Source organism: Danio rerio, chromosome 4 (assembly GCF_052040795.2).
Source record: "Danio rerio strain M-AB ecotype USA chromosome 4, GRCz13ab, whole genome shotgun sequence".
Classification (NCBI taxonomy): domain Eukaryota; kingdom Metazoa; phylum Chordata; class Actinopteri; order Cypriniformes; family Danionidae; genus Danio; species Danio rerio.
In genome coordinates, this window is record NC_141024.2 from 26091926 (window position 1) to 26114177 (window position 22252).

General features: G+C 33.1%; 1 protein-coding gene across 2 annotated transcripts; it reads right to left on the reverse strand.

Moving 5' to 3' along the window:
- Positions 1–2563: 2563 nt before the first annotated feature.
- rbm17 (RNA binding motif protein 17) lies at positions 2564–20909 on the reverse strand. 2 transcript variants are annotated; one of them, NM_200915.1, is given in 13 exon segments: positions 2564–2932; positions 7567–7639; positions 7754–7852; positions 8566–8639; positions 11908–11955; positions 12275–12426; positions 12861–12987; positions 13147–13197; positions 16534–16655; positions 17429–17595; positions 18086–18202; positions 20348–20494; positions 20826–20909. In NM_200915.1, coding segments are annotated over 12 exon segments (1257 nt in total). In that variant the 5' UTR covers positions 20471–20494; positions 20826–20909; the 3' UTR covers positions 2564–2828.
- Between the last annotated feature and the right edge of the window lie 1343 nt (positions 20910–22252).

Sequence of the window (22252 nt, forward strand, 5' to 3'; positions counted from 1 at the left end):
AAGATTTTAAAGAGCCCATATTATGGGTTTTTGAAAATTCCCCTCCATGTAGTGTGTAACACAGCTCTAAGTGAAGTGAAGTATCCAGCTAAGGCTTAAATCTGTAAGAATACAGTGTTTAAAACTGTTGATTCATATATAAAAGAGTCGAATCATAGTGCTTCAAACGAGTCGCCTTGATACCGACTCATTAGGTGTTTCGCCATGACGTACGAACGAAACAAAGTTTTTCACGTGCACGCGCAAACCCGGGAGATTTCAAACCTGAGGCCCCGCCCTCTGACGCAGTAACCCAGACACACACACACACACACCCACAAACACACGCACACCCACAAACACACGCACACAAACATGCCGGTCGATTGAAGTCACACTGCAGATGGATATATTGAGTCTCTACCCAAAGATGAAACATCAGCATTATAACCAAGCAGTTGGAAACTTCTGGAAGCTACATGCTACAAAGAATACTTCATCTGAGTTTGTTAAAGGAAGGATCAGTAAAGAGTAACTGATGGACGTCAGGATGGGTTTCTTCCATTTCTCAAGTGTAAGTACGTGCGGTTAAAGTTGTTGCCTCGTTTACTCTAGCTTGCAAATGTATTTAGTTGTGATTTGTTACTTGTAACCGCGTGTACTGTATCAGGTTAACTGGATATATTATCTTATCGCGTGCAAAGTCACGTTAAAAACGCGACGCGTGCTGTTTGTTTATGGAGCTCCATGCTAGAGTTCTGCTCCCGCGATTTATTCGGAAATTTATTCCCGCGCCGCAGAAATCTGGCGCGGGGAGAGAGAGAGAGAGAGAGAGAGAGAGAGCGAGAGAGAGAGCGAACGAACGAACGAGCTTTGTGTACTTTGTGCTGTGTGTGTACAGACAGCTTGGCTGTCTGGACTGTATACTGGGTGATATTTGGTTGTGTTCTCCGCTCTAGCGGGACGGGGCGCGGCGGGCAGAAAACGGAGCGGGTTCTCAGGCTAAAACCTGGCGGGTGCGGGCTGAAGCGGGAGCGTTGTCATCCGGAGGTGTGTGTGTGTTTTTGTGTGTGTGTGGTATGGCGAGTACACGACTGTCTCCTTCGTTCGGTTATCCGTGGCACTATCCACTCGCCATAGTGTGGCAGCTAAAGTCCACGCCTACACTATCGAGCGTGTATGAACTGTGATTACTTTTTAAATTGCTGATTAGCTATTGGCCATTTCCCTCTCTGACTAAAGGCAGTCGACCAATCACGACAGACTGTCATCGGTCCAATCAGCGCAGATTAGCTCCGCGCTAAGGAGGGGTTTGGGAACAAATGAATCACTGGACGATTCATACAGGAGTCGCTGGGATAATTAGCTAAAAATAAATGCAGATTATAAGACCATGAAAGTGTTTTTTGACCTTGCATGCATATTAGACTGTTGTTGGAGACCCTTACAACCAAGATATGACCTTATTTCATGTATAATATGGGCTCTTTAAGAGTTAGGTGTGGGCTTTATAAATAGTATGTTTCCTCCTTCCACATGAGATGGTGCTAATTAATTTTACTTTAACAAAAAAATCAAAACTGAACCACAATTTTTGGAGGTTTTGATTTAGATGCATAATAATTCTGCAAGATAATAGTTGCCCAATATTTTTTTCAGACCAAAACAGACCAAACTTCTAAAAATTACTTTTATCCCCTTAAATACTCAGGATTGAGGCTTATAAGCATTTTGGATTGACTTATGGCACTGTAGATGATCAATAGAGAAATTAAAAACAATAATTATTCTGCACACAGAGTCCACTACCTGACAAAAGTTATGTCGTCAATCACGGTTGTAAGAGCAACAAATAATAATTTGACTTCTAGTTGATCATTTGGTAAAGTGGCAGAAGGTAGGTATTTCCCATGAATCATATACCGAACTGCATCCTAATTATCACAAACACCTCAGTAGACCTATTGGAACGTGCAAGGATCCAAGATTCTCACAAAAATCAGTGAAGTTTGGTGAAGGAAAAAAAAAATCAATGATTTGGGGTTACATTCAGTATGGGGGCATGCGAGAGATCTGCAAAGTGGACGGCAATGTCAACAGCCTGAGGTATCAAGACATTTGTGCTGCCCAAGATTGAGCAGCCCAGTCACCAGACATGAACATTATTGAGCATGTCTGGGGTAAGATAGAGGAGGCATTGAATATAAATCCAAAGAATCTTTCACAATAATACTTCTTTTTCCACTTTACCAAGACTTTATATTCTATACTGTACATTATTTCTGTTAAGTGGCAAAACTTTTGTCTAAGCAAAGTCAGACGTTATCGTCCTAACTAAATAATTAAAAATCTTGATCATATTTTGTTTTGGTAAAATAAGCATAATCTAGAGGCATTTGCCTTTCATATAAGCCATTTCTGATACCAAATGATCAACTAGAAGCTATTATTTGTTGTACCTAAAACTTGGACAGGCCACAAGACTTTTGTCAGGTAGTGTAGTCACGGCACATTAAAAAGAAATCTAAAGTGTAACAAATAAAATGACAATCTTCCTTTTAAATGAAACCAATCTTAAAAATGATTCTCCAAAAAGGGCTTTTAATTCTAGCTTCTTCATCACATCTTATTCACAAGGACAAAGGTTATTTTTAACAGTGACGTGAGAGAGAGAGAGACTAAAAGAAATTCACAAAAGACCAAAGTAGATCCTCATAACAAAACGCATAGGGAAATGGGTAAATAAGCTAATGATTTACAAGCGTGTATAAAATTACTCATGCTATATACAGAAAGACAAGCAACCTTCTCCTCATGTTTACTGTTTCCTGGTTGTTCAGCTCTCCTACTTACACCTGATCTCCCAGGTCTAAAACACGGAACCTATCCAAGTTATAAAAACAGGCCTTCACCACACGACCTCCAAAATACCGTCCATTCAGATCCACCACAGCTGAGGAGGAAAAACAACAAGAGCACACATACAATTAATTAGGCTCGCATTCAAAATCAACAAGATGTAAACTTAATACTACATTGGCACAGTAAATAAACAGCTTAAAATAACATAAAATGTTTTTAAAATCTAACTTTTAATAAAGAAATTGATAAATAAATTATTATAATGGATATAAAAGGTAACAATAAAAGTTTATGAACCTGCCATTATCATTAATTTGCTTAAATCATGTCAAATTCTTTTGCGTTGACTTCAAAACAAGATGTTCAAAGGCTATAAATAAATTAGCAGTCATTTATATCTTGACCAGTTGATGGCGCTGTCTTACAGAGTTTCACAGAACATGGTCTCGCGTGCACAAAGCATTATTAAATGATTAAAAGGATTGCTTGTGTATGTGATAATAGAATAAATGTATATTAAGACATTTAAAGGTCATTTAAAAGTTTAAAGTATGCTCTTTTACACTTTACTACAGATTTAAGTTCATCCATGTATTTACTTATTTAAATACAACTTTTTTAATAGGTTACATTATATAAATTTTGTTTATAATATATATATATATATATATATATATATTTATATATATATATATTAAGTATGGAGTCAATCTAGGGCCATATATTCTTGCAAAATAAAAGAAAGTTTTGCAAACAAAAAAAATATTAAGCAAATCTCTAATAATCGCAAAGAAAAACTTTTTTTCCTTTTGCAGTTCTTTATTTTTTTAACAAAATTCATTTTAATTTCTAAAAACTTAAAATTTCCTTTACAGTTCTTTATTTTTGTTGACAAAATTCATTTTAAGATTATTTTTTTCCTTTTGCAGTTCTTTATTTTTGTTAACAAAATTAATTTTAATTTCTCAAAACTTAAAATTTTATTTAGAGTTCTTAATTTTTGTTGACAAAATTCATTTTTGGAGATTTCCATTTATTTATTTATTTATTTTTTGCTCAATACTTTTTTGTTAGCAAAAGGTTCCTTTATTTTGCAAGTATACAAGGCCCTAGATTGACTCCATATATTAAGCTTTTAATAGTATATTTGAGCAATGACACATTCATTTGATCAAATGGACATTTATAATATTTCATAAATATGAATATATTTAATACACATTTTATAAAATATTAATCCACATTTCATAAACATTAATTTTCTTAAAATATTATTAACATAATATAAACATAATACCATGTAATCATTTTATTTTTATACAAAAACACAAAAAAAACCTTTCTAAACACCCTATTTTATGTTATGACATCACAGTTTATGAATTATAATTTAAATATATAATAAGAATGAAAAAGTTCTTTATAACTTGTAATATTTTATATTATTATCGTTTTATTGTACTTATTGTTAAATATATACAGGTAAACAAATGAGACTTGCAGGGAAATTCACAGCAGGAAACAATTCACACGTGTAAAAATAAGAATCTGTCTGGCTGCTAATTATACATCATCAAAAGTACACAGGTACATCCCCCACAGAAAATGTTTGGTTGTCGCCATGGAACTCATTAAATTGCTAAAAGCATGTGGGCTCTTGATTACGATCTTATAATTGGCTATAATATAAAAAAAACCTTTTCTTAAAATTAATAAATAAATATAGCTGTGGAGAGCAAGCTTCACTAACCAACTGCTATAAGACAGAGTTTGCATTTCCACAGAACTACAAAAGTCAAACAAAGTCAAACAGCTGTTCTCCACATGTCGCCACATTCAGAATCAATGTTTTTTCAGCCGTCCTTAGATGCTCGACTAACAGTAGCCAAAAAGTATTTAGAGAAGCAAGATGTTTAATTTTAGCAGCAGAATGGCAACAATGGCTGCAATAAAACTTGTTTTGATAATATATTAACTATATATTAAATATATTAACTAATATTATAATATTAGTTATATAAGAAGCTGCACAATATATCATTTGAGCATTGATATTACAATGTGTGTATCCACAACAGTCAAATCGCAAGATATGCAATGTTGAGTTATATATCTCATTTATATATATATATATATATATATATATATATATATATATATATATATATATATATATATATATATATATATATATATATATATATATATATATATATATGTGAAAGAGAGAGAGAGATTTGAAGAGAGTTTAAAGCATTTTAGTAGTGCATAAAGAAGTTGGTCTCTCCAGAAAACAATAAAGCATGGTTTATTTTACTTTAATATTTGTTCAATTGTGTTTATTTATGACTGTAGTTTATGTATATAACAAATTACATAAAAATGTATTTATATTTCACTCCCCTACAAAATCATAGAGCTATTTAAGCCATCTGGTGAAATTTATTATGCAATATATATCACAGAGAAAAAAAAACATCATAGTTCAAAATTTTTTCAATATGGTGCAGCCCTAGTCAGAATTATTATCCCTCCTGAATTATTAGCCCCCCTGTATATGTAACAGAAAGAGGATTTTTTTTAACACATTTCCAAACACAATAGATTTAATAACTCATTTCTAATAACTTTTAATAACTGACTTTCTAATCATTTCCAATAACTGATTTCTGATTTCTTTATCTTTCGGGAGAGACATTAAACCGAGGTTCTGACTCTCTATGGTCATTAAAAATCCCATGGCACTGCTCGTAAACAGTAAGGGTGTAACCCTGGTGTCCTGGCCAAGTTCACTCCATCGGCCCTTATTGAGCATGCCCTCCCAATAATCCCCATCCATTGAATCGGCTCAATCACTGTCATTCCACTAAACACCTTGGAATGTACGGCCATACACGATAAATGGACTTACATAATACACATTACATTTTATCTTTGCCATGATGACAGTACATAATATTTTACTAGATACTTTTGAAGATACTAGTATTCAGCTGTAAATGATATTTAAAGGCTTAACTAGGTTAATTAGGCAAATTAGGATAATTAGGCAAATCATTGTATAAGGGGCGAAGCAGTAGCACAGTAGGTAGTGCTGTCGCCTCACAGCAAGAAGGTTGCTGGGTCGCTGGTTCGAACCTCGGCTCAGTTGGCATTTCTGTGAGGAGTTTGCATGTTCTCCCTGCGTTCGCGTGGGTTTGCTCCGGGAGCTCTGGTTTCCCCCCACAGTCCAAAGACATGCTGCAGGTGAATTGGGTAGGCTAAATTGTCCGTAGTGTATGAGTGTATGAGGGTGACAGGCCCAGACGACAGGCCGGCCGGAATGTGTAAAAAAGTTGTTATCATATGGACAAGTCTAAATGGAGGACTTGTTCCAAAGAGCCGACCCCGCAACCATAGGGGACTAAGGCCGAAGAAGAAGAAGAGGCAATTAATTGTATACCAGTAATTTGTTCTGTAGACAATCCAAAACAAATAAAGCTTATGGGGTGTAATAATTTTGACCTTAAAATGTTTTTTAAAAATTAAAAACTGCTTTAATTCTAGCCACAATAAAACAATTAAGACTTTCTCGAGAACAAAAAATATTATCAGACATACTGTAAAAAATTCCTTGCTCTGTTAAACATCATTTGGGAAATATTTTTTTTTAAAAAGGGGGTGCTAATAATTCTTTAACTGTAATATTAACTAATACATTCATTTTTAAAATAAAATATTAACATATAAAACTGTACTAATTATATAGTTTTAATTGTAATTTAACTACATATAAATAGATTTTTTATCTTTTATACTTGGGTATTATTTTACCTTTAATAGATAGAATAATGCAGAAAATTGACAGGAAATAGTTGGGAGCAGAGACAGGGGAAGGGCTGGCATAGAACTGCAAGCCAGGAATTGAACTCAGGTCGCCGTGAGCACCATGGTACTATATGTCAGTGCACTTAACCACTGGGCTATTGGCCCCGACATGGATGCATTTTTAAAATACTGCTTTGGACTGCTGCATCTGTAAATATGAATTCTTCTCCCAAATGGTGTAATTTAGCTTTGTTGTTATTTAATAAAACGTTTGGAGTGTAACTTTACTTTTATCCCAAAGGAAATCAAAGTGTGTCAGTCCCTCTGTATGCACTGTTCCAGATAAATGCTGCTGTTAATTCAATTTTAGAAGTGGATCTGTTTTGTTATATATATATATATATATATATATATATATATATATATATATATATATATATATATATATATATGTATGTATGTATGTATATATATATATATATATATATATATATATATATACACACACACACACACACACACACACACACACACAAACACACAAACACACACACACTATTAACAATGTTAATAATTGTTTAATATAAATTATATAAAAAATGCAAAAATATTATTAACATTTTAGCAATAACATAACATCATATATAATAATATATATTTACATATTCTGTTCATTTTAATAAAATGTTTGAAAAATGTTTAATGACTCAATATATGGCTTGTCATATTTCGGTCAGTGTTTTGAGATTGAGTGGGTAAAAACTGGTTTGGTCTGTGATCCCAAGAGGAAGTGATGTAACCAGACAGGTGATGTAACACCTAAGGGAGAGTCCTCACACATTTACCTGCTTTATTAACTGAGATCTGGGGCACTTAAAAAAAAAAACGCCACTTCAAGTTTGTCCTCAAACCACTCACCTTTAATGGCCGATTCAACTCGCTCAAACTCCAGGAAAATGCGGACAGCTTCATCATCAGTAACGCCTGAGATCTAAGAACAAAAGCCAGAGGAACAGGTTTCATGTTACTGACAGGAATCGATGCTTAGCTTACATATACAAGTAGAAAAACATTCAAAAGCACACAACAAAATGTTTGACGTTACCTCAAAAATGACACATCGAACGACTTTGCCATATTTTTCACACTCTTCTTTCGTCTCAGCTTCCAGGTCTTCATCCACCTCTCCTCTTCCAACCATGTTCTACATGTAAAACAATAATTACACCAAATGGTTTTGACCAAACTGTCCTGAATATTTCAAAAACTTGCTGTCAAATGTATAAAAGTTAAATGTGAGCAAAAATTACATTAAGCAACAAAAAATAAGACATCTGGTATTAAAATTAATTCATCAAACAAGGCAGCCCAGTTCAGCTAACACATGATTTGGGCATTCCTTTCAAATGTTAACTATAATAGAGCGAAAGTTTGTCTTTTTTTGTGTGTGTAAACAATCCAAACAAGGTTGTATTTATTTTATGCTTGTAATTGGTTTATAATAATTAATGTAATTCTGTCCACAGCAAAATCACACCAATAACCCTGAAACAATCCATTCTTCCAAATAGAACTCAAGTCATCTGGTGAAATACTTAAATACAGAAAAAATATACGTATATTGCAAAGTCATATATCCATATTCTCAAACATATACAGTGTCTATAGAAAATCTTCATACCTCTTTCAAATAAATACTTTATTTGTCATGCATCCTGGAATCAAATCACACTCCAAATAACTTTTAAGGCCTTTTGTAGCATTCTCCAAACTTAGGCCTTTCTACTTTCTCCTGAAGATCTTTTAAAAGCAGGGTGTAATGTATATATTTTCACAGGGTATTAAGATTTTCTATAGGCACTGTATATTTTATATAATTATTTTTATTTAATATAGGAGAATTGATTTAAAACTTACCCGTAGCAACACCACCTTCGTAGGACATTTGAGGATCTCTGTGAGAGGGTTGGTTTCGTTTTTCTTTGAGGCATCTGCTACAAACAAATCAAATTTCAAATTATATTTATAACATAATACAGAGCTTCACAAAAGAGTAGACAATCTCTTTTAAACACAATATAACAATTAAACAACATGTTTAGTGAACAAGGTTATTTTAAAATAACTCCGCTCAATAAAATCTAAAAATGCTAATGGAAGTCTGGGTATGGCATTTCATGTGGATTAAAAGCATTGGCAAATATATACTATAACATTCAAAGCTTTTGTATAGTTTTTGTTTCAATCAATAGTGCACACATTGTTATATAATATTATATTACACTATATTAATATTACCTTTATCAACTACAGCAGATGCTAAAAGCTTTTGTTACAATCACAAATAAAGTAAAAGTATATATAATGAATGCAATGTTACATAATATCACAACATTCTATTATATTTCAATATTCCATTATATTCTAATATTCTTCATTACTACAACCCCAAATTAGAAAAAAGTTGGGACAGTATGGAAAACGCAAATAAAAAAAGAAAGTAGTGATTTCCTAATTTTTTTTTTTTTGACTTGTATTACATTGCAGACAATATGGACACAAAATATTTCATGTTTTGTCCGGTCAGCTTCATTTCATTTGTAAATGTACATTCTTTCCTGTCAGTCAGATCTGCAACACATTCCAAAAAAAGTTGGGACAGGAGCAATTTAGGACTAGTAGTCAGGTGAACAAGTTATTGATAAGAATGTGATTAGAAACATGTGTTGTCAACAAGTGATTGTAATTATGATTTGGTACAAATCAGCATTCAAGAAAGGTCAAGTCCTATAGGAGCAAAGATTGGCCATGGATTGCCAGTTTGCCAACAAACGTGAGAAAATTAGTAATGTTTAAAAACAAAGTTCCTCAAAGAAAGATAGGAAGATTTGTATGTTTCACCTTTAACAGTGCATAAAATAATTTAAAGATTTAAGGTATCTGGAAGAATTTCAGTGTGTAAAGGACATGGGCACAAGCCTAAGCTGAGGGGTTGTGACAGTACCCTTTGATAAAACTATCAATGCTGAAAAGTAGAGATTTTGGAGCACAATATGTTGCCTTCTTTTCCAGGGATGCTCATGCCCATGTCAACAAGACAACGCAAAACCACATTCTGCACAAATCAAAGTCCTGTCTGCAGTCCCAATCTGTCTCCAAAAGAAAATGTGGTGCATTTTAAAGCACAAAATGCACCAAGTGATGAAGTGTTTCAGGTGTAAATTTATACCATTTTTCCTCAAAACAAATCTTAAGTGTTGTGAAGAAAGGGCAACATTATAAAATAGTTCATGCTTTTTTGAAATGTGTTGCAAGAACCAAAATTGGAATACATGCTTATTTTGGAAAAAAGGTATAAAAAAAAAAAAAACAAGAAAAATCACAGGGAACCATTATTAAATAAATGTTTGTTGTATTGTCTGCAACGAAATACAAGTCAAAGTAAATTTAGAAATCACTACTTTCTTTTTTATTTTCATTTTCCATACTATCTTAACTTTTTCTCATTTGGATTTGTATATTTGATAAGTTTTTACACCTTCAAAAATAATTTTAATATGCTGGTTTTATGATTAAATTTCAATGTATTGTTATTTAATCTATTATTATTATTATTGCATGACATATATATATTAGTGCTGTCAAAATTAGTGCGTCAACGCATGCGATTAATTTGAAATAATTAATGCGTTAAAAAAAATTAACGCAATTAACGCAGTTTCAGGTTTTTTATTTCCTGTTGTGGTCGACGTGTGTTTGCATGGAAACATTTTTAACATTTTTAAAGAAACACACTTTTAGAAAGCAAGTTTCGGTATAAAATAATTAATGTCGCATTACCAGGCTCTCCAGAGTTTCCTCCAGAGTTTCATGTAATTTCATTTTTGTTTAATTTTTACATTTCGACTTCTGTTTTAATGGAATTTGATAGCACATGGCGAACGGAAAAAAAACAACGCATTTTGTGACTTGGTGGTCCTTTCATGGATCACTGCTTACATGGTAGACTCGTAATAAGAGTATTATCTTAATCATATTGGTGTCCATGAAGTGACGGATGAAGTTGTGAGCTGTCAAAAGACAGCACATTCCTTTGCCTTTCAGCATATGTTCTCCAATGTTTTATCAAGTTTGACATGATTTCCCCATTAAACGAAAGCGTATGCTTCATGTTGTTGTGTCAGAATCCTTGTGAAATACAGCAATACTTTAGAACGCTTAGTTTAAGCAAATTTGATGAACGTGATCATGTGTGTTGAATCTGAAGGGAGTCACTCCGGCTGCGCTGTCCTGTGCGCGTTTGTCTGTCTGTCTGTCTTTGTCTCTCTCTCTCTGTGTGTGTGTGTCTGTGTGTGTGTGTGTGTGTGTGTGTGTGTGTGTGTGTGTGTGTGTGTGTGTGCACGCGCGCACTAAATCAAAAAGTCACGAATTGCCATGAGATTGCGTTGCTCACAGCAATACAACTGAGTGCAATTGTGCAATGAGTGCAATTGTTTGTATTCAATACTTTATTATTGTTATAATAATTTTCCATTTTCCATATCTGAAATGCCTGTATTGTGGCATTTTTTGCAGTCCACTTAGAATCCAACTTGGAAATTAATGTTTTCTATATTGGTATTGATTGTTTTGAAATTCAAATGGCATTAACATGCCTGTGTTTTAATTTCTGCATGTCAATGGCTGTCAAGCCAGGATCTTGATGTTTTATTGTGGGTTTGTTGTTTATATGAAGAAATCTGTGTTACAAGTTAAACAAAAATTCTAATAAACAATTATATTTTGAATTTAAATAGTTTTTGTCTTGAGTTTACAATTATTTTACATTTGAATAGCCAAAATTACAAGTTTCAGTCTAAATGTGATTAATCCTGATTCATTTTCAAAAAAAGTGTGATTAATTAGTTAAATTTTTTTAATCGATTGACAGCACTATATATATTTGTCTTTGTTGAATACTAAGCTAAATTATATTCCAATATAATTGGAATATTTTATAACTATAAAATCCTTACTGCCACTTTTGATGATTTTACTCCACTTTTGGGGCTGTTTGGTAAAAATCCAATGACTGAATGAGAAGTAATGTTTTATTACAACTTCTGCTTCCCATTACATAACTATGAACGAGGAACAAAAATGTGTGTAGTTTCTGTTTCCAAATAATGGAGTGTCAGCGTTCATATTAACGCTGTGATAAACAAAAATCTTTTTAGCACATGACTGATGTGGAAAAAGGGAAATAAATCCAATTCAAACCTGAATTAGAGCCATCTGGATTAGCAACATTCTGACTTGGTCCTGTTGCTGAAACACACAAATGAGCAAAACAATGCACTTTCACATGTATTTCTGCAAATGACAAAACATTAGTTGAAAAACAAACATATTGACTAGTATTACTAGTATTGTTGTTATTATTGTTATTATATAGTTCATATGTATTTGTCTTTTTATTTTTCTCAATAAAAAATAAACAAAGAAATACTGATAGTTTACAAGTTACTTACAAAGAAAATGTCCAGTAAAAAAAGTTTGTTGACCCAAACAACAAGCAACAGGAAGAATGTTTGTTTAGGACGTGTGAAGTGTAGGTGTGTTTGTGGTTGAGTGAGTGTGAACTCACTTTTTTCCGTTGAGTCTCCAATAATAATCTTCCCTCCACGTTTGCTGGTTTTTTCCACTGAAAGCGCTGTGCTTAAGCCTTGCTCGTGTTTCCCCAGGCCCTGTCCTTCCCGAAAACCATACTTCTGCATGATTTTATGAGCCACTGTTCCACTGAAAAACAAACAATGACAATCATAATGTTGAGATTGTCTGCACTTTGCGCAGAATGTTAAATTAATGTTGCAGAACACACTTTACTGGTAACCTCGGGCACTGCCAGCACTCTTTCAACTCACACATCTTTAATAGCTACAAATATTTATACATATAACTATACAATATAACTACAGGATATTTACATTTGTATATTTGCTATAAATACTCATGTTGTTCTGTGTATGTATTTGAGTATTTGGGATGGTGGGTGCTTAACTTTCTTAATGATTCTGTCCTAATAAATATATATGCTAAATTGAAACATTGCTTTGTTCTTTCATCAATCCGTCCATCTATCAATCACCCACTCAACAGCCAAAATAATTAATCGAATGTAAACAAATGTCTATTCTTCTGAGGTCTGGATTGTCATTTGGAAGAGAACATACCCCATGTTGGCCAGGAATGAATTGGCTGGTCCAGGAGGAGATCGAGGTCTATCAGAGTCCTCAAACACTGGAGGAGGGATTGCAGCTTTGGTCCTCTGCCGACCGTCTTCATCATATGTAAATGATGCTGCAATGACAGCAAACACATTTCAGTTACTTAACTATACATTCAACAAGTACATGAAGAGCTAAGTGAATCAAACTGATAACACACTAAACAAAAATCATCCATTGATTTGGGAGCACAGGAAAATGCAGGTTTTTGAAAGCGTATGGTTTTACTTACAGTCTCGCTCCACCAGTGATGTTGGAGGGGCGATGGCAGCTCCACCTGCAGCTGTATATCAAATAAATGACAGATTATAACAGTTGCTTTGGTAGCAAGACTTAAAATTAAATCTTAGATGGTCTAGTTTAAATATATAAAAAATTTGATTAAAACTAAAGGGGTCATGAATTGTTGTTCTTATTGTGTCTACTTATTGTGCTATCAAGATTTTTGCATCAAGAAACATCATGATTTAAAAGAAGCAGTTTTTTTGCCCTTTTGAACCTCTCAAGGCTAGTTTAACAGCAGATGGTCCTCTAGGCCAGGGGTTCTCAAGCTTTTTCACTTCAGGGCCCACTTCTTTCTCCGATTAATTTTTGAAGGCCCACCTGACATTTTCTCTAAAATGTTTGTATGAAATGCTCATTTAAACCTTTTTATTTATTAACAAATAAAAAATAAATAAATAAATATATATTGTTGCGCCTTCTATTTTCAACATTTTATAAAAAAAAAAATATATATATATATATATATATATATATATATATATACATATATATATGTAATGTGTATATATATATATATATATATATATATTAGCGCTGTCAAAATTAACGCGCTCCAGTATGGAAGGCCGTTGGGGCCAAAACGTCTGTAGCGCGTTGTGTGTGTCTGTGTGTGTGTGTGTGTCTGTGTCAGGCCCGTTGAGGGGTGTCGGGGTGGAGTGAGCGACGTATCTGAGTAGGGGCGAGAGGGGTGTGCAATGTATTTAACAACCGGTTTGCAAGAAATTATCATTCATTTGCGGGCATTTGGGAGTCTCTGTGCACTTGCGGGATACTCCTAGTCTTAGCAACTGGATGAATGTAAAGGAGGATTAAGCAAAATTGTTTCTACTCTATAACTAATGTTCTCAACTCACAGCAATAAAACTTTACAATGAGTGCAACAGTTTGTATTCTATAGTTTATTATTATAATTTTTCATTTTCCATATCTGCAATTCCTGTATTTTGGCATTTTTTTGCAGTCCACTTAGAATCCAACATGGAAATCAATGTTTTCTTTATTGGCATTGATTGTTTTGAAATTTAAATGTCATTAACATGCCTGTGTTTTAATTTCTGTAATAAATATGGCTGTCAAGCCAGGATCTTGATGGTTTATTGTGGGTATGTTGTTTACATGAAGAAATCTGTGTTACAAGTTAAACAAAAATTCTATTAAACAATTATATTTTGAATTTAAATATTTTTTCTTGTGTTTACATTAATTTTACATTTAAATAGGAAAAATTACAAGTTTCAGGATTTTAAATGCGATTAATCTCGATAAATTTTTTTAAAAAGGTGCGATTAATTAGTTAATTTTTTTAATCGATTGACAGCACTAATATATATATAAAATTTTATTTACTATAACTAAAATGCTTAATATAATATATATTAAATCTATAGATATATTAGGAGATTGCAGGGACATGGCAAAAGACCAGCTTCTGCGTTAAACTGGACTGACTGATTATCTAATATTAAATATCTACTAATCAAATATATGCAGACAAATGTAAAATACAGTAAAACACTCTCAATCTGTTGAAATGTGACGATATGATGGCGGTTGAGTTTGCAGCTGTGTATTATTGGGAAATTGCTGACAGGAACAGTGAACTGCTTTGCCAGCTGTAAAGCTAATATGCAAGTTTTGCTGTATGGAGAACCTTGGGCGCGCGTCCAACACATACAGTGACAGGACATTAATCTGGACAACTATGCAAATACATTAAATAGTTCAAACAAAAATACACAAAGAGAGACTTTCACTTTCACTTCACGCATAGTTTATGAATGAACAGACTTGCTGTAGTAGTTGAAACATGCAATCATAAGGGTGTTTTGCGATAAGTTTGAGGTAATCAATTAGAGAACTGAAGAAAGTTCATTACTTAGGTCATTTTAATATAGCATATTATTAATGAAATCCAAAATTTACAGTGTAATATTGAGAGTTATTCTAAGCTATCTCACGGCCCACCTGCAGGATCGCTGATGCCCACTAGTGGGCCGCGGCTTACCTTTTGAGAATCCCTGCTCGAGGCCAAATAACCTCTACCACCAGGCCATAGACCGCACCCAAATTTAACCCAAAAGCAGCAAAGTGAGTAAGAAACAAACATCTGTGGAAAGTTTCTTTGCTAAGTGGAAAAGGCCCAGTGATGGACCCGCAATCTGCCAAAGCATAAATCCGCAACCCATTTGTTAACAAATCAGGTGATTCCAGCATCTTTGTGTAAGAAGATCAACTGATGCACATCACAAATGATGGTGGCCTTTTAGGAGTCATTCGCATATTGCATCTTTTCTAGAGTTTGAGCACGGTCATTGTCCCCAAAGGAGGTGCGTAGTTTGCGCGCACAAGCAGCATGACGCGCTCACGCCTTCAAGATGCACTCAGTTGAATGAATGCCGCGAGTCACATGACAATAACTGACTGATCAGCTTCAGCTTGTAAGGAATATACACATTTTCAGTAGACTAATTATCTCAGACAAATACAGAACACTCAAACACCCAAATTATTTGTCAGCTTGTCATATTCTGAGAAAATAGTTGATAGCAAGCTACGAACCACCATGCCCAATAGGCCCAAGTCTATTCATCGTTTAATTTTTTTGTTTTTAAACTCTAGAGGCTCTCTAGGCTAGATTTTAACAGCACTTGGCGCTCTAGGCTAGAAGCTAATGATACTCTAGGCTGGTTTTTAACAGCAGATGGTGCTCTAGGCTAAAATTATTTTGCTTTAGGCAACAGGTTAATGAAATGTATATTCTATACATTTCAGTTATAACAGTAAGCTAGTTAGCCAAATGCAAAACGCTGTAACGTTTTTCTTTTATCCATAAATAAAACCGGTATCTGAGCTACAGCTGGGGCATAGACTGGGGTTTATTGAAGTGGTTCACTGGAGAGTGTGGCTGATGGTTGCTTAGCAATGGCAGACACCACAGATGCACGACTCAAACTATGAGATCCTGATAACTTGAATAAGTGTCAGATCACATTCACGCCTATGTAAAATGTAAATTCTAGATAAAATATATAAATAAATAAAATGCTTTTCTATGTCTTCCGCATCAGAGGAGAGTGTGTGTTTACTATGGGCAATACAATGGGCATAATGCGCATATATGAAATAATCTGATTTGTTTATAAAGCGGACTGAGACCACCTCTTTAGCTGGACCCCAGTTTGCCCAAAATATCTGCAAATATCTGTGTAAACGATCTTTCGTTTAATTTAATCGATCCAATTAAGATGTCAAAATATGTCAACATTTTGATTTCTCTGTTTTATGACCCCTTTAAAAGTGAGACTGAAGAGCAACAAAGAAAAGCTGCACTTACTCCTCTTTCTCTTTTCCCTCTCATAGTCCTCCTCCTCATCTGATTCGCCTTCTGTTGGAAAGCGTGAGAATCCACTTGGAGCTCCACCACCACCTCCTCCTTCGTGCCTCTCCTTACGTTTCCTATTTAACAGGCAAAATCATCAAAACAAAAACACAGCTGATCCGGTACATTTTCATGTCAACCTGTTCTACAGAGCTCGATAACATTCATATGACTAAATAAAACTAGTGGCTACAGGTCTGGCAATAAAATAAAAGTAATAAAATAGTAATAAAAGCTATTCTTTCTTGATGTAGTAAATGAGTAAATGAGAAATATCAGTAGCCATATTTCCATCCATTTTTTTTACATTTTGGACGATTGCATTAAAAAATGGCGAAACGCATCAACAATGCAACAGAATTACAGAGACAGGACAAAAAAAAACCACATAATAAATATATTTTAAAAATATTAGTAAGTAGTAAATGCAAATACACAAATTGACAAGTGAAGGTACAGGTATATTACTATATACAATGTTACATGTGCAGCTGTTATGTGCAAATTGGCATGTAAATATGTTGTTAAATAAGTGTATATGTGTATAAAAAGTGCATAGCAAGTAGTGATGTTTGTTTCACATTTACTATCATAAAGAGTTCATGAGATGGATTGCCTAAGGGAAGAAACTGTTTCTGTGTCAGGCTGTTTATCAGGAAGTTATGATTTTGTTCATTCTCACTCACTGGATGAAAACTAAGTTTTAATCACAAATGTTTTATGCAATATTACAGGTTTGCGAGAAAAAAAGTCTAATTCCCATCTTTAGATGGAAACATGGCTAATGCGCAAAAAAAAATAGGCATCGCATACGTTCTTGGAAGTGTATGTTAATTTTTTGGATATTTACTTCTCTCTCTCCTCAATCTCCTTCTGTCGCTCTTGTTCTCTCTGTTTTTGTCGTTCCTCTCTGTGTCTCTTCAGCACTTTCTCATAGTCATTGGGAAACATGGGATCATATTCATCAGCCAAGGGAATCAGCACATCTCCTGAAGAAAACCCTCCTGACGATGAGTCCTAGAACAGACACACGAAGTAAAAACAAAACAAAAAAAGCAGCTCAAATTAGTGTACAGTTGCAAACAAACAGAGCATTTCAAATAAATGAACACATAAATCAGGGGGGTCAAACACAATTATTGAAGGGCCTCAGCCCTGCAGAGTTTAGTTCCAGTTGTTATCAAGCAAGCCTAAAACACTCAATTAGTTTGATCAGGTGTGTTTAATTAGGGTTGGAACTAAACTGTGCAGAGCTGCAGCCCTCCAGAACCTGACTTTTGAGCCTGCGAAATTCTGCTGTACAGCTCTGCGAAATGGGGCGGGATAAACAGGATGAATTGACATTAAGAAAAGAAAGCTATTGATCCATATTTTAAATTCTCTCCATTTCTTCAAAGAGAAGTCATGATTTTTAAAAAAATAATTTTAATTAGTAGCAATCTTACTACTACTTATACTTATTTTTATATACTCTATTTTTCCTAAATGTGATCTAGACACGGTTCACCTTCATCCCTGCAGCAATGTGCGGAGGAGTATCAGAGATCTGTCTGTCATCTCCTCCACTTCCCCTCTTCAGATCAATAACTGGAGCAAGAACATTGGACTGTCTCGTCCTCTGGGTCTGCAAAACATTTGTCATTTGTCAATAAAACTTCTCGGTTATTACACCTATTGGTTTCACTTGTCTTAGTTAATCCTTGTGCAGAAATTAAAACAAAAGGTAAACATGTCATTAGATGACAAAACTATCAGTCAAGTAAAATGTTAACTGTTCAAACATTTTATAACTCATAAATCAATTTCATGATTAATTTTAAAATATTTTTGTAAAATTATAAGGTAAAAAAAAACACAATACCAACATACCTACATATAATCACATAATTGTAATTTTGTTTACTCAACAAAGCTGAAAAAGAAACAAACAAACAAGGAAGGAAGGGAAAAAGAAAGAAAGAAAGCTTCAAAGCTGAAAAATATGCCAAAATATGTGCAAAATACTTTACATCTTAATTTTTTAAATATTTAATTAAATAGCAAAATATATTTTAAAATATATTTAAATAAATTTTTAGAATTGTGAAGTCAAAATATGAAACAAAGAATGTATGACATTTTGCTTAAATGTCAAAGGGATATAATTGTGAAGTTTGAATGGGTTTCAATGGGAACATTTTTGTGATTTATTTTGTCCTGTTTTATTTTACCTAGTTTTAAACAAATTTAAAAAGAGAAATGTGAGTGGAATTGTGAACTTTAAAATTTTAAATTACACATTTCACCCAATTTGGTGCAGTTTGATTTTGAAATGAGAAAATGATAACAGTAAAATAAACTGAAAGACAAAAAAGTCCATTAAGAAACAAGGATTTACAATTACATACACAACTGTATAGAGGTAAAGTTGGTTTCATACTCACTTGTTCAGTGATGACTTGTGACAAGGGGTGTAACGGATTCGTACAAATGACAACCCACAGTTCAGTATGCAAATGACCCACAGATTAATAACTTTTTTTAAACTTGTAGATTAATCCAATATTTATAACAATTGCAGAGAGATTGCCTCCCGTATCATTCAAATCACGTGTATGAAAGCATTTTGGGTTCCCTGTAAAATATAATGATGACGGAACAAGTGGTGGGACTAAATGTTTTCTTAGGTTAGTGTTAGTTTCTTAAGAAGTGTTTTCTGTCACTGTTTGTTTAGCCTGCATTAAAGCATTCAGTGTAAAGCTGCACAATTCAACATTAAAAGATCGTGATCTCAATTCAAACCCGCGCAACATGAATATTAAATGATAATGATCTGCTTATGTTCATTAATCCTTCGAAGCGTTGCATTAAAATCTGTGTTTGATCAGATCAGAGAGAATCAGTTTTTACACTTTTTCAACTAGTTACAAACAATTTAATAACACAGAAGTGCTGGGAGAACAGTTTATAGTACAGATATAAACACTGATGTTTCTGGTAAAGATTTAAATCACCATTCAATGGAACTTGGCACTGGTGAATGTTGTAGCGATTACATTGTGTAACGACAAACAACCATCAAAATTATGTCACTGAATATAGGGTTTCAAAAATGATGCACTTATAACCAAACATGAAGTTTTACATGTGAATTGTTGAATCATGAATTACCATACGTTGTAAATGCGATATGTTGTACAATATGTTGATTCCTATATTTAGCATTATCAGCAACAGTAGCAAAGATCATTTTTCATATTAAACATTTTCCTTTTTTTCAGCTATTTATTTCTTCATTTGTATTTTAATTGCAATTACAGGTTCTAAGTTTAGTTTGATCCGTACCATAAGATTTATGATCCATTAACTACTTATGAGATGCTCCTTATTTAGTTTACCATGTCACTTTAAATATTTGGTCTGAAATCACATGCAAGTATGATTCAAAAATAACATTAGCACCGCTTATTTGACTCTGAACGATGTTGTACTTTGATAGTCACTGGCTGCTAATATGATTTCACCATTTAGAATTAGCAAAGAATGCTTTTCTGAAATTATATTATTAAGAATAAAGTCTGAATGTGTGAATATAAAACCAACTTTACCTCAATTCACAACTGTAAACAAAATCATTGACACAGACTAAAATACCTAAATAACTAACTAATTTCAAATTCCCTGATATATTCAGATTTAATGTAGTTACAATTAATACATACATTTTTCAGTTATTAATAAAAATATTTATTAATAAAACAGTTTTATCAAGAATTAAACATTGACCAACCTTTGCTTGTGTCAGTGCAGCTTTCTTCACTTTCAGTTGAGACTGAAGCAGTTTGAAGTTTTTAGACCATCCTTCTGTTTTTGCGTCGCTCGTTGCGACCCCCAAATCATCATATAAAGACATTTCTCCTCCTTTCCACTAGAAACACTGAAAATCATAATAATACATGCATCATAAACGTGATCCAAACAGTAATCAGCCAACCATGTTATAAAAGCTAGAACAGAAAATGCTAGATTATCACATAAACTATAGATTAGACATAAAAAAAACAGAAAACAAACATTTAACTTTAAATAAGGTATATATTATTAACAATGGTCCTTATAATAAGTGATATGTATAAGCTACGTTTAGCATTCACATATAACGTAGACCGCTAGCAATATTTACTGCTTTTAATAAACAAATGGTTGCTGCCTCATCTTGTAACAGCGCATACACTTTAATAGTTGAATATTTGACATAAGATACACACCTTTCACGAAAATAAATCCTCTACAAGTTATTCACTCTTGGTTACCGTAACATGCTACAATGGAGACGTCGCGAACATATGACGTCACACTACGCATAGCCAAACGTATTCACGTCAGAATGGCAGCGATATCAAAGTAATTAAGATTTTCTAATAATGTTTCTTTACTTTAATGAGAGAAAAACAATTATGCCTAAACATTTTTTGGACGGAGTGTCTTTTTTTGATCAAAAAAATAAATAAAAAATTGTGCCAACAGACATGTCAGACGATTGTTACATAACTCTGTAGGCTATATACCTCCCCAAGATGTACAGTTTTCTAAATCAATTTTTCTGACTGCATTCAATGGAAGAGAGCATGGTTATTACCTGAAAAATTCTTATAGTTTATATTTTTTCTTAATGATCGAGGCTTTGTAAAGTTTTTTTTTTCTTATTTCTTATTTCTTTTTTTTTGCTATTGTATTTTTTCTTCAATGTTATTATTCTTGTATTCAATAAAAAATAAATAAATAAAAATAAAGATTTTCTAATAAATCTATTTCTTTCACTAGCAAATCTTTTCATACACAAGTGCAAATGTTTTTTCTTATTTTTTGTAAAGATTTGAAGTATTATTTGAATACAATCTCTACTTCCAGCAATGTTAAAGCTTTAAAATTAATAACACTATGTGAATCTTACAGTATCGTCTCTTTTCTATAATACCCAGCGGACTGTATTGTATGTGACCTTTTATACATCACTGTGACCTTGCTTTAAGATAGATTTAAAGTGCTTTTTGTTGTTTATATTACCCCTGGCAGAATCTTTTGTTTCTCTTTTTGTTTTGTTCTGTTGTCTATTTTTGTTGTTAAAGAATTGATACCTTTTCTGTATATTTTTGTATTCTTGTTGAATGTTCAATAAAAAAGATAATTAAATGCAAGAATGTGGATGCTGAAGGTTTGACTACCACATTACAAGATGTACTGATGTGAGATGTGAAGTTATGAAAGATGGTTCTTTTTTACACAAATATTATATTATCATTGATAAATATTGTTATTATATTAGAAAACTATTATATTCATAAATGCAAATATTTCAAAACCCCTCCACTACTTTTTGTTTTTTGGATGTCCTGGCTAAAATGAAAACAAAAACTGCCTTAAATGTTTTTAATTATTTATATTATTTAACTTGGTATAGGTGATATCTGTTCTATATTGTTGTTTTGTTCGTTCATTTGTTCATTTTTAGTTAGGATGATTTTTGTAAGTTTACACTCTTTGTATTTTTTTTTTTGGTATATTCTTTTTTCTGGACCTAATATGGCGTTCTGGTGTTGAGCCTTCCGCATCTGATACATAATTTGTAGGGTTTAATGTCATTTTGTTGTTTTTATATTTTGTATTTCCAATTACAAATAGAATAAAATAAAAT